The sequence below is a fragment of the Paroedura picta genome, chromosome 10 (genome assembly GCF_049243985.1).
Source record: "Paroedura picta isolate Pp20150507F chromosome 10, Ppicta_v3.0, whole genome shotgun sequence".
NCBI lineage: Eukaryota > Metazoa > Chordata > Lepidosauria > Squamata > Gekkonidae > Paroedura > Paroedura picta.
In genome coordinates, this window is record NC_135378.1 from 85763135 (window position 1) to 85776858 (window position 13724).

Consider the following 13724-nt stretch of genomic DNA (forward strand, 5'->3'; position numbering starts at 1 on the left):
AAGAGTCAGGGTGGTGAAGAGCGGCAGCCTCTAATCTGGAGAGCCGGGTTTGATTCCCCGCTCCCCCACAGGCAGCCAGCTGGGTGGACTTGGGTTAGTCACTGTTCTCTCTCAGAGCAGTTCTCTCAGGACTCTCTCAGCCTCCCCTCCCTCACAGGGTGTCTGTTGTGGGGAGAGGAAAGGGAAGGCGACTGTAAGCTGCTTTGAGACTCCTTCAGGTAGGGAAAAGTGGCATATAAGAACCAACTCTTCTTCTTCAGTAATCTCAGGGCTCTCTCAGCCTCACCTCCCTCACAGGGTGTCTGTTGTGAGGGGAGGAAAGGGGAGGCTGAGAGAGCCCTGAGATTAAGAAAAAGAGTTGGTTCTTATATGCTGCTTTTCCCTACCCAAAGGAATCTCAGAGGAATTCGCCTTCCTTTCCTCTCCCCACAACAGACACCCTGTGAGGGAGATGAGGCTGGGAGAGCTCTAACAGAAATGCTCTGCATTATCAGGGCTGTGACAAGCCCAAGGTCATTCAGCTGGCTGCATGTGGAGGAGCGAAGGATCAAACCCAGCTTGCTAGATTAGAAGCATGAATCTCGTGGTTTTGATTTTCCGGTCCCTCCTTTCCTTCCAAGTCAGTAAGGCCCCGTAATCAAGCCAGGGCAGTGACTCACCCCATGTCCGTGGCACTGGGAGAGACACTTGTCCAGTTCAAAAAAGGAAGCGTTCACACAGCGCTGGTCTTTGCATACCTGAAATGAGAAATTCCATCCCATCAGACTGGCCTGTGAGGACACTGTAGAGCTTCTTTTTTTGTAACCTCTGCAGAGTCATTGGTGTGAGCAGAGTTTAAATATGCAAAGTTGTAGAGCACCAAGTAGCTTAAGGACCAAATAGCGTTATTGCGGACAGAAACAATTTTGCAAAGGAGGAAAGAGAGAGAGAGAGTCCCAACAGTCTAACTGACTAACTGCTTTGTTGACGGACCGGGTGATCCACATTGAGGGGGGGAGGGGGGGCTGGGAACGTTCCGCCGGGGCCCCACCCAACCCTGGAACTGACCCTACAAGGCCCACATCAGCTGAGTCAGATGCCAGACTTCCATTTTTATCTGGCACTATACCTGCAGTCCTTCTGCACGGAATTAGGGCCAGCTTAAGCATTCCGCCCGCTCTGGAAGGAGACTCACCATTCCGTCTCCGCACTTGGTCCCCGTCATCACCAGCCCCGGGTCGGACATGTCTCCCTCGTCATCCTTGGTCGCGTAGACCAGCGCCCCGCGGCACTTCACCTCCTGCCCGTTGAAGCGGATGGTGGTGTCCATGGAGACAGTGTTGGCCCCCTTGGGCTTCTTCGCGGGGCTCTGGCACTGGATCTTGCCACACTTGGCGTCTCTGGAAGGAAGGAGAATGCCCCAGGCGGAAGGGGACCAGGTGGTCATCTAGCCCAACCCCCCGGGCAAGACGAGAGGCGGATCTTTGCTTCCCACTCTGGGTGAGCCGGCTCAGAAGGAAGGCGCTGCAGGGCATTGTGCAGTACATGCGCAGCCTGAATTCAGTTTAGAAAAGTTTATGGCCTCTGAACATGGAATTCCCTTTGGTCAACCACAGGGCAGAGAGGCTGAGGCCTTCCCCTGGTAAGAACAGAAGAGCTCTTCTTATATTATTACCAAAGGAAGGTGCCAGCCTCTCTGCCCTGTTGTTGACCCTCCAGAGGAACTGGTTGGCCCCTGGGTGAGACATGATGCTGGACTAGATGGACCTTCCCTGGTCTGACCCAGCAGGGCCCTTCTGATGCTCTTAGAAGAAGAGTTGTTTGTTATACCCTGCGTTTCACTGCCCAAAGGATTGACTTACAGTCGCCTTTCCTTTCCTCTCCCCACAACAGACACCCTATGAAGTAGATGGGAGAGCTCTGATAGGACTGCTATGTGAGAACAAAACGATCAGGACTGTGACAAGCCCAAGGTCCCTCAGCTGGCTGCATGTGGAGGAGGAGCGGGGAATCAAACCTGGCTTGCCAGATTAGAAGCCGCCACCTGTAACCGCTACACCATATTGGCTCTCTGAATTCAAGATGCCACCTCTTTCTGTGGAGGAAGGCACATCTAACAAATCTCGCACTCTTGCTTTGGGGGACAAATGGTGTGTTGAAGAACCCAACAGAACCCATGTTCTCCGGCAGAGGTCTTTCCCACCCTCACCTGCCTGGTCCTTTCAAGTGAAGATGCTGGGGGTTGAACCAGGGACCTTCTGCAGGCCAAGCAGAGGCTCTGCCACTGAGCCAGGGTCTCAGGCCAAGGTCTTCCCCATTCCCTCCTGCCTGGTCCTTCTAACTGGAGATGCCGGGGATTGAACCCAAGACCTTCTGCCTGCCAAGCAGAGGCTCTGCCACTGGGCTACAGCCCCTTCCCATGGCTCTCCAGGGTCCCAAGCAGAGGTCTTTCCCCTCCCCTCCTGCCCAGTCCTTTTAACGGGAGATGCCGGGGAGACCTCCTGCCTGCCAAGCAGAGGCTCTCCCCCTGAGCCAGGGTCTCAGGCCAAGGTCTTTCCCCTCCCCTCCTGCCTGCTCCTTCCAACTGGAAATGCTGGGGATTGAACCGGGGACCTTCTGCACACCACGCTTTTGGCTGCATAGCCCAGCTGTTCCGGTCCCGACAGCACTCACCTCCTGGCACACTTCACATAACTGCCGTGGCTGTCCTTGCCGCAGTTCCCATACATGTCCCCTGCCGTGTTCACATCCTGGAAGCAAGCGTCAGGGGCTGGCCAGGCACCTAGGGCAAAGAAGAGCCAAGCAGAGGACGGAAAACAGGAGAACAGGCGAGTTAAGCACCAAATTCAGGGTCTGCTAAAAAAGAAACTGATCACGGAATGAGGCAGACACACCATTAAAGAGTAAACAAGACAGCGTAACACAACTGATGCTTTCGGCGAAAGCTCAAAGGCATAATCAGGTTCAGTTCTCACTTCTGTGTTTTCAGTTCTCCAAATTCTGACAAGTTCATCGAATCATAGTTGGAAGGGACCTCCAGGGTCATCTAGTCCAACCCCCTGCATTATCCGGATTGTTATCCGGATTGTAGTCCTTGTTTCAAATTACAACATTCTTCTTTCTTTATTTATTTTTTGATTTGTATACCGCTGCTCTCCCAACGGTCTCGCGGCTGTTCACAGCAATAAAAATATTAAAATGAAATAAAACCCCATAAAACCCTCCCTTACTTCAGATTCCAACAGTAATGTTCAAAGACATAACCGTGAGTTTCTTAAAATAATTATAACCGCCAGCTAACAGAGCCTCAAATATTTCTTAATACCTCTCTAAGCTTGGTTGTTCACTCTTTTGTTGGCATTTTGTAATATTTCTGTGTACCCTCTTGAGTTTTGCCATGAAACACACAAATAAACCGACTTGCCAGCATCTTGAATGGTCCTTATGGATGTTAGAATACACGAGTTCTGCAGTACGGAGAAGGGCGGGGTCCCATAAATTATACAAATTATACAAATTATATGCAAATGCACACTCTGCGGTCGCAGTGCCAGCCGTGACCAGCAGGTGTCACTCATTCCCTGGCTAATAATTTCGGAAGCCAACTACCTTGCCCTCTAAGAAATGTATTTCTACCGAGAACCCACAACCGAAGATCTGGTGAGATAACCCCACTCAATGTGCACAATTCAGCTCTGCCACTTGGGGTACACAGAGATTTGAAGCTTTGGCCTCTGTTGTTTCTCTACTGGCCAAAGCAATGCAGAATTCCCATTAAGCGACAGTGGCAGAAAGGGCGCTCAGGTGGCAGGTGACTTATGGGGATTCCGTAGGGCAGGGCTGGCCAATCCGTGGCTCTCCAGATGTCCATGGACTACAGTTCTCTGCCCTTGAGCAGGACAGTCCAGGTGAGCCCAATTCTCTGGCCTTGAGCAGGGGCAGGCAGTGGTAAACCATTTCCAAGTACCTCTTGCCTTGGAAGCCCACCAGGCTCCCCATAAGTCAGCTCTGACTCGGTGGCCCTTCCCACCATCCCCAAAACCACCCCTACCCCCTAGCAGAAGAGGAGGGCACACTCACCCGAGCCCCAGAGATGGACGCACTGCTGGTGATGGGTCATGCACATGCCGCTGCTGCAGAAGGCCTCCCCGGAGGAGCACAAAGAGCCGTCCAGCAGATAGACGTTGGCGGGACAGTAAGGAGAGGCCCCCGTGCAGAATTCCGGGAGGTCGCAGGACCCGGCTTGTTCTCGGCACATGCTCCCCGCTGACTTGAGCTGTAGGACAGGGACATCTTGAGATGCTTTCCCGCTAAGGCGGAAGGAGGCTCACCCCAACAGACACGAGGAACACGAGACGGGCTGTGCCTGGTGTGCACAACCTAGAGCATCAGAAGCTACTACTTTCGGTTGGACCAGACGGAACAGGGTTTTGATTCTGCATATGGACGCCTCCTAGGGCCACCGGGTCCTGCCTGGACACTGTCAGGGGATGGGGAGGGGGGTAGGGGTTCCAGATCCAGGTGGGAAAATATCTGGAGATTTGGAGGTGGAGCCTGGGACCTCAGCAGGGTCCAATGCCACAGACTCCCCCCCCCTCCAAAGCAGCCCTTTCCTCCAGGGGGACTGATCTCTGTAGTCTGGAGATGAGCTGCAATTCCCGGGGATCTCCAGGTCCCACCTAGAGGCTGGCATCCCTATAAGCTCTTATGCGCACATGCTTGATTTTGAATTGAGGAAGGGTGCAGAAGGAGGCTGGGGAGGGCAGAGTTTTGGGAGGGGTTGTGATGCCACAGAGTCCACACACACACACACCAAAGCTGCCCTTTCCTCCAGGGGGATGCTGTAGAAGGTTGCCCATTCCAAGTTGGGGAATACCTAGAGATTTGGGGGGACAGAGCACGGGAAGGAAGGGCTGTGGGGAGGGGAGGGACTTGGGCATGGTCTAAATTAAGGCCACAGAAACCATCTTTCAAGGCAGCTGTTTTCTCCAAGCAAACTGATCTCGCTCAGCCGGAGATCAGGGGTAATGCCCAGAGATCTTGTAACCACCTCCTGGAGGGTCCAAGAAAAGAACGGCCAAGCAGAGCAGGCTGCAAGGATGAAAAGACCATCTGAGTTGAAAAAAGAACCAAAGATTTATCAGAAAGTCTTTTTCGTCCGTTTTTCAAAATGTGAAAAAAAAATCTTCCTCAAAGTAAATTTTCCCCAATTTGCAAAGGTTGAAATCCACTTTACGCGTTTGGCTCGTTTTGACGCATTTATTACGAACGGTTGCAATCGGCACCTATTGAAAAGACTCAACTTTGGAGGGAGATTTTTTTCCCATTTTGAAAAAGGGATGAAAAATACTTTCTGATTTGCCTTTGCTTCTTTTTTGCTTCAAGCGGTTTTTTTTTCAGCATTGACAGCTGGAGGTTGGCAACCAGGAGCACAGAACTTTGTTCTCCTTTGGGGGGGTGTCTCCAGCCCCCACCTGAAGGTTGGCATCCCTGGCTCCAATCCTCATGCTTCCCCCCCCCTCCCCAAACCACCTCTGCCAGTCACTGGGGTGGTGGGACCATTCTCTGTAGACTAGCCCTTCTCAACTTTTTTTACCGCTGAGAAACCCCTGAAATGTTCTTCTGGCTTCAAGAAACCCCAGAAGTCGTGCAATCCTGAAGAATATATTTGGGAAGCGGAGCTGTGACCACGCCCACCCAGGCCCCTCCCCTTCCCACCCCCTCCAGGCCCATCATTGGCCATTGGGGGAGGGAGGAAACGAGACAATGGGACCATATATGGTCATCTCACTCGATAAACGTTTAACCAATTTTAAAAAGGTATAACAAATGAAATAACTCCCTTACGTTCGGGAAACCCTTCCAAGGCCACCAAGAAGCCCCAGGGGTTCATGAAACTCTGGCCAAGAAAGCCTGCCGTGGACAGAGGCCTACCTTGCAGCTGTGGCAGCATTCCCCATGGGCGCACTCGGCTCCTGCTTTCAGCGTGCAGTTGTGCGCATTGCAACAGGGGTTCATGCATTCCTGGAAAGACGGGAGAAAGCCCCTGTGATGCCCTTGGCTTCTCTGCCACCCCAGGGCTTGGCACCCCTCCCTGCCTGCTCGCCAGCAGCATTGTGCCCGGGGACGCCAGGGAGAAAGAAAGGCCTTTATTTCCTTGAAACTTCGCTTTCTTGCTTCCTTTTTATTGTTGTTGCCTTCAGCCCAAGGAAGAATTCTGCGCCCCTTGAAAGCAAATTCTTACCACTGAGTTTCTTGCAATTCCTTGAGCTACCCAGAAGTGAAAGAGGTAGCTCTAGGAATTCCTAGAAACTCTATGCTAGGAGCAGATGTGCAGGCAGATGGTGAGTGGGTGGGCAGAAGGGACTGTGTTGGGGCCTGGCTCTTGGGGCCCTTTCTTGCATGCCCAGGGAAATGCCAATTGCCACTTTGGGGTCAGGAGGTGAATTCCTTCCAGGTCACATTGGCCAGGAATTTTTTTTGGGGGGGGCATCATTTGGGCATGGAATTGGGGTCACTATGGGTGGGCAGGTAGTGAATGTCCTGCATTCTGCAGGGGGTTGGACTAGATTACAGTGGAGGTCCCTTCCACCTCTAGGATTCTATGATTCTAATATCTGAGTTTTGCCACAGAGTTGCTGGCGATTCCGAGAGCTACCCTTTTTAGCTCTAGAAATCACCAGTACCCCCATAGTAAGAACTTCCTGTAAGTTGACAAAGCCTTGTTTTACTTCCTTTTTCTCCCAGGATGCTGCCCTACCCACCGACCCACCCACCGACCCCACAACTCTTCCACTGGTTGCCCGCCAGCCCTGAGTTGTACCTCCATCTCCCCACAGTCGCACTCCTCCCCGTCTTCCAGGAATCCGTTGCCGCATTTCTTGCCCACCACCAAGTCCTTGGTGTCGGGCATGTTGAACAAGCAGATCCCGCCGCCCTTCAGGAAGTAGCTCTCCAACTGCCTCCGGCTGCAGGAGCTGAAGACTTTTGCAAAGGGGTGGCTGCAGAGGAGACAAACCACCAGGGCCCCTCCTGAGACTGGCAAGAGATGCGGGGGTGCAAGGGTCCCCAAGAGGGGAATTTGTTTCCAGTCCCTGGACTTCGGTCTCTGGCAGACACACACACACACACACAATGCTGTTTTCGTCTCCACAAAGGCCGTTCTGTGCGTATCTGATGCCGGCATCCCAGAGCCTGACCCACAGCTGCCCCAGGCCTCCTGCAGAACAGACCAAACAACTTTCTTCGCCCCTCACTCCCTTCACGGGGAGAAAAGGATTCCACTCTTCCTGCCGCCCCATAAATGCACCCAACAGATGCAACCCATTTCTCGTCCCGAGGCCTCCCTCGAAGGGGCGGGCTGTGAACCAACCACCAGCTTTGGGTCCCGGACTCCTTTTGCTTTTCCCAGCCTCCTTCCTTTGTGCCTTTCTTTGAACTGCATGTTGTCGGGCTACTGTGCGGCATTTCCCGTCTCGCTTTCCTCCCCACCCCAAGGAAAGCTGGCTCCAATTTACAGCCCCGGAGTTTTCCCCAAAGGGGGCTGCCTTACGCACCCTGCAAAGCCAGCTTCCGTGGGGACGGGGAGGGGGGAGACGTCTCCCCCCCCCACCCCCAGCCCTAAAAGAAATTTCAGAAAATCACCGGATAGGTCCGAAAACAAAGACGCTGGTTTGGCGCGGCCCTTCTCGGGAGCAAAACTGAGCATAGCCGCTTTCCTTCCAAAAGACAATCCTATCAATGTCTGCTGCTGCTCAGGAACCCAAAGGTTTGTTTGTTTATTTATTTTTCCGTTTGTTTATTTATTTATTTTTCGGTTTGTTTATTTATTTATTTTTCCGTTTGTTTATTTATTTATTTTTCGGTTTGTTTATTTATTTTTCAGTTTGTTTATTTATTTATTTTTCAATGTATATGCCGCCACTCTTCCTAAGAACCCATGGTGGTTCACAGAATAAAACGTTAATACACACGTATCCCACCCCTCACTGGCAGTCTTCTAGCAATGGTTGGAGACACACTTTTCTTGGCTGCTTTAGGATGCTTAGGGCTGATCCTGCGTTGAGCAGGGGGTTGGACTAGATGGCCTCTATGGCCCCTTCCCACTCTATGATTCTATGATTCTACAATAAAAATCCCATAGAGCCCCAAATGACAATATGCCGGCAAGCGGCAAGACAGTCTTCTAATTCCCCCAAAACTCATCCCACCTGGTTCAGCCGGAGGCCAAGTCCTTCTCCACTGCGGGGGGGGGGGGTGGAGGTCTAATAGATCTTGGGAAGGGATCCCCCGGACTCTGCCCTGGCCTCAACCATCCGCAACAGGATGCAGGCTCAGGACGGAGCCTTGACCCTCGACAGAATGGTCGTTCTTGGCCACTTTGGCTTTTAATTGTGAGCTCCATGTCTGGAATTAATTCATTATTTTATTGTTGGATTCGTATCCCACCCCGAACCATTGTGAGGGGCAGCTAATGAAGCAGGGGTTTACAATAAAACCTGTACATTAGAATAAGAATGATAAAATAAGGAATAAAAATAGGCATAATTCTGCCATAAAATCAGCAGTCAAAACCCTTCCTCATTGGTCCCACAGAGGGTATAATTGGGCAACGTGGGAGAAAGGTGGTAAATTCCTACACCGGAATTTTGTTGGGAGCTTCATGGCTTTTTGATTCTTATGCCGCCAACCGGGTCTCATTGTAATGTTGTACTGTTATATGTGGGCATAAAGTTTATTTGACCACTGAAGAAGTCCCACAGGGTTGAAAATGCATTTGGTCTACGGTTACTCCATGTGCAGCCCCTGAGACTTTACATGCAATATGGCACAGACTCCGATTCATACGTTTTAAGGTTGTTTTCAGTTTTCTTAATGCGCATTTAATAATGTAGCTCCTCCTATCCTGACTCCACATTCAGAGACACTAATCCTCTGAAGCCCAGAGCCAGGAGGTGACATCGGAGGAAGGCCTCGCCCTCCCTGCCCTGTGGCTGGCCCTGCAGAGGAACTGGCTGGCCCCTGGGTGAGACGGGAGGCTGGAGTGGATGGACCCTCCCTGGCCTGACCCAGCAGGGCTCTGAGGGTCTTCTCAGGGGAAGGCCTTGGCCTCCCTGCCCTGTGGCTGGCCCTGCAGAGGAACTGGCTGGCCCCTGGGTGAGACGGGAGGCTGGACTGGAGGGACCCTCCCTGGCCTGACCCAGCAGGGCTCTTCTGAGGGTCTTCTCAGGGGAAGGCCTCGGCCTCTCTGCCCTGTGGCTGGCCCTGCAGAGGAACTGGCTGGCCCCTGGGGGATACGGGAGGCTGGACTGGAGGGACCCTCCCTGGTCTGACCCAGCAGGGCTCTTCTGATGTTCTTAGGAAGGCCTCGGCCTCTCTGCCCTGTGGCTGGCCCTGCAGAGGAACTGGCTGGCCCCTGGGTGAGACGGGAGGCTGAACTGGAGAGACCCTCCCTGGCCTGACCCAGCAGGGCTCTTCTGAGGGTCTTCTCAGGGGAAGGCCTCGGCCTCTCTGCCCTGTTCTTGGCCCTCCAGAGGAACTGGCTGGCCCCTGGGTGAGACGGGAGGCTGGACTGGAGGGACCCTCCCTGGTCTGACCCAGCAGGGCTCTTCTGAGGGTCTTCTCAGGGGAAGGCCTCGGCCTCTCTGCCCTGTGGCTGGCCCTGCAGAGGAACTGGCTGGCCCCTGGGTGAGACGGGAGGCTGGACTGGAGGGACCCTCCCTGGCCTGACCCAGCAGGGCTCTTCTGAGGGTCTTCTCAGGGGAAGGCCTCGGCCTCTCTGCCCTGTGGGTGGCCCTGCAGAGGAACTGGCTGGCCCCTGGGTGAGACAGGAGGCTGGACTGGAGGGACCCTTCCTGGCCTGACCCAGCAGGGCTCTTCTGACGGTCTTCTCAGGGGGAGGCCTCGGCCTCTCTGCCCTGTGGCTGGCCCTGCAGAGGAACTGGCTGGCCCCTGGGTGAGACGGGAGGCTGGACTGGAGGGACCCTCCCTGGCCTGACCCAGCAGGGCTCCTCTGAGGGTCTTCTCAGGGGAAGGCCTCGGCCTCTCTGCCCTGTGGGTGGCCCTGCAGAGGAACTGGCTGGCCCCTGGGTGAGACAGGAGGCTGGACTGGAGGGACCCTCCCTGGCCTGACCCAGCAGGGCTCTTCTGAGGGTCTTCTCAGGGGAAGGCCTCGGCCTCTCTGCCCTGTGGCTGGCCCTGCAGAGGAACTGGCGGGCCCCTGGGAGAGACGGGAGGCTGGACTGGAGGGACCCTCCCTAGCCTGACCCAGCAGGGCTCTTCTGAGGGTCTTCTCAGGGGAAGGTCTCGGCTTCTCTGCCCTGTTGCTGGCCCTGCAGAGGAACTGGCTGGGCCCTGGGTGAGACAGGAGGCTGGACTGGAGGGACCCTCCCTGGCCTGACCCAGCAGGGCTCTTCTGAGGGTCTTCTCAGGGGAAGGTCTCGGCCTCTCTGCCCTGTTGTTGGCCCTGCAGAGGAACTGGCTGGCCCCTGGGTGAGACGGGAGGCTGGACTGGAGGGACCCTCCCTGGCCTGACCCAGCAGGGCTCTTCTGGTGTTCTTATCAAGGGAAAATATTTATTCACAGGGTTGCCATCAACCAGTAGCACTTCACGCACAAAGAACCCTGGGAAACGAAATGCAGGTGAGACTGCCTTGGCTCATAGTCGGATGCTCCGTCTTACCCCGTGGCGGCAGCCATGACGCACCCTCCCTCGGACGGCGTGGCCTCCACACAGCAGCCCTCGGTGTCGTGGCTCATGCCAAAATTGTGGCCGATTTCGTGGGCCATGGTGGCTGCAGCCCCAACGGGAAGATCTGAGTGGTCCTGGAAGGGCAGAGAGGAGACAGCGTGCAACACGTCAGGCCCCCCCGCCCCCCAAAAAAAAGCTCTCCCAGGACTATCTAAAAGGAAGGGAGAAACCCACCCCTGCTTTGTTGCTGACCAAATATCGGTCTCTGGGACACCAGAAGGTTCCCGGACGATTCCAGCCAAGCCAGTTGGAAAACAGTTCCTGCCCGACCAGGCAAGCTTGCTGCTAGTGGAAAGGTCAGAATATAAATCAAAAAGGGCCTTGTACTGTTGACGTAAAAAAAATGAAGGCAACAAACTGTAATATCAAAAGGGCTTTTTTCTTCGACTCATCCAAATGCGAATATCGCTCAACAGTGACGCTATTTTCTTTAAACATAAGATGCTGCAAATTGCCACCGGCTTCCGGCTCATTTTCCATCAGACACAGCAGTTCTGGATTATGACAAATGCAAACTAATGTTTAAACGACCCTCTGCATTAATTGCTGTTTGTTAGAATTCCATGATTTAGAGAAACTGGTGTCTGAAGGAGGTCTGTGTTTTCAATAACTGATTGAAAATTAGCCTGAAGCTGGTAGCAATTTGCAACAATTTATGTTGAAGAACAAGAAGAAGAGTTGGTACTTATATGCCGCTTTTCTCTACCAGACGGAGTCTCAAAGCAGCTTCTCCCCACAACAGACACCCTGTGAGGGAGGGGAGGCTGAGAGAGCCCTGAAATCACTGAAGAAGAAGAAGAGTTGGTTCTTAGATGCCGCTTTTTCTCTACCTGAAGGAGTCTCAAAGTGGCTTGGTTGCCTTCCCTTTCCTCTCCCCACGACAGAGGGAGGTGGGGCTGAGAGAGCTCAGACGGGACTGCTCTGTGAGAACAGCTCTGTCAGGACTGTGACTAGCCCAAATCTGGCTGCATGAGAAGGAGGAGTGGCAAATGAAGCCCAGCTCACCAGATTAAAGAGACGTTACCACTGAATAACATTCTCTTACAATGGTCCTTTTGATACGAGAGTTCATCAGGCTGACGCCAACAGTAAAGGATCTTTTTAATTTATGTATTTCATGCTACTTCCCTATTCAACAGCGAAAGGCTGAGAAGAGGGATTGTGCTGCTTGCTGGAAAGGTCAAAGGCTCCCGTCAGCAGGAGCGGGCTCCACAGGGGCGGCCCGATCCTTACCATGCTCACGCCACCCGAGCTCTCCGCGCTGCACATCCCTTCCAGGGGGGCCATGCCTATTGTGGTTCCTTTGAAACTCACGCCTCTGTGAAGTCAGGCAAAGGAGAAGAGGATTAGGACCCTGAGACAGAGAATAGCATTCTTACCGGAACCGAGCAAACCGGGGAACGCTAAATGGAACTCAAGTCTGCGGAACTCCCTGCCACAAGATATTTAATAGGACTTCTTTGCACAGTGAGTGATTAACATGTGAAATTCGCTGGCAGCGGCGGCGTCAGAGTCGGAGGCAGCTTTAAAAGGAGATTAGACAGATACATGGAGGACAAGTCTATCAGCAGCTGCTAGCCACAGAGACTAAAGGGGAACCTCCATGTTCAGAGGCAGTCAAGTGCAAGGGGGCAACATCAGAGGAAGGCCGTGCTGGCAGGGGATCGTGGTAACTGTAGCCCATGGACATCTGGAGAGCCCCAGTTTGCCCATAGCCTGCCCCAAGCTGTCCCAGTTGGCTATTCTGCTAGCAAATCACACGAGAGAATCTTCATGAGAGCCTTGAATAAATCACCGTTGGTCCTAAAGGTGCTTTTGGACTCTATTTTTGTTCTTCAAAAGACAGCAAAAGTATGCTGGAAGAGGCTTATATTGGGGGAAACGTCCATTCCCGTGCTCTGTTTTCCGCACTTTTAAAACCAGAAAACGGAGGGGTGGGGCAGGACATGCAGCCCCAGGGTGACGTTAATTAGGACGCGATGGGAAACGGCGCCCGTGGAAGACCCACGTCAGCAGCTGGGCGTTGTCGTGCTTCTTCCGTGACTTCAGAGACTTCTTCCACTGCAGGAAGGACCAAAGGGTGGCGTTGGCGTCGCTGGTCACTCTGCACTGGTCCCGCTCCGTCCACACCTCGAGACCAATCAGGGCCACCTTGATATGCAGGGCCCTGTAAAACTGGAGAAAGGAAGGAAGGAAGGAGCAGGCTTTTCAAAACACTCAAAACACTGAACAGCATTTTCGTCTCTGTAAAGCACGGATAGTCAAACCATGGACTACAATTCCCATGAGCCCCTGCCAGCGTTCGCTGGCAGGGGCTCATGGGAATTGTAGTCCATGGACATCTGGAGGGCCGCAGTTTGACTGCCCCTGCTGTAAAGCAAAGCTTGCTGGAGGTTTGACTCTGTAAGAAAGCACAGAGGTCTCTTGGGGATCCTGCATCCAGCGTTTTCCAAGAGGGCTGCAAAAAGAGGAGATGATGAATTTGGGAGTTCAACGGGGCCCTGGCCTGGTGGGGCACTCTGCCAAAAGATTTCAGGGCCTTGCAGGAACTTAAGCGCCTCTGCAGGGCCTGCAAGACGGAGCTGGTCCGCCAGGACTATGGGTGCAGCCAGAAATGACATCTAGGAATTGCGCCTCCCTGCGTAAATGGACCAACCCCTGCAAGAACTGGTTAGTGCTCCCCTGCATTGAGGCCAGACGTGCCTCTCGGGGACCAGGGGCCACCTGCGAGGGGCATCAGGAGACAAGCGGCCGCTCAGAGAAGCACAAACAGCCACCCAGCAATTGCCAGCTCCCTGCTGAGCTCCCACCCGCTGCTTCTTACCTTGTCCACGTAATTGGTGATCTCCAGGATCCGTTGCTTGGTGCGCCCCAGATTTTGCTTTTGGGACAGAAACTGGGGAAAGGCAGAGAGAAAGAAAGGAGATAGGAAAAGAGCCACAATTAGTGACACATCTGCAACTCCTGTCTGCTCTCAGCAGAACTGCAAATACCA

At 53.5% G+C, this 13724-nt stretch overlaps 1 protein-coding gene across 2 annotated transcripts in view; it reads right to left on the minus strand.

Annotated features, from left to right (window-relative positions):
* ADAM33 (ADAM metallopeptidase domain 33) overlaps positions 1-13724 on the minus strand; it is a 53296-nt gene that overhangs the window by 7994 nt on the left and 31578 nt on the right. For both annotated transcript variants that reach the window (XR_013224995.1, XM_077301227.1), the window contains exons 8-17: positions 13554-13625; positions 12738-12904; positions 11963-12047; positions 10661-10803; positions 6803-6980; positions 5914-6003; positions 4060-4255; positions 2653-2761; positions 1175-1379; positions 660-737 (exon numbers count right to left, since the gene is read on the minus strand). Coding sequence is in view for 1 of the 2 variants with exons in the window: in XM_077301227.1 (XP_077157342.1) it covers positions 660-737; positions 1175-1379; positions 2653-2761; positions 4060-4255; positions 5914-6003; positions 6803-6980; positions 10661-10803; positions 11963-12047; positions 12738-12904; positions 13554-13625 (1323 nt within the window). In the remaining variant the exon portion in view is untranslated. The remainder of the gene's footprint in view (positions 1-659; positions 738-1174; positions 1380-2652; positions 2762-4059; positions 4256-5913; positions 6004-6802; positions 6981-10660; positions 10804-11962; positions 12048-12737; positions 12905-13553; positions 13626-13724) is intronic.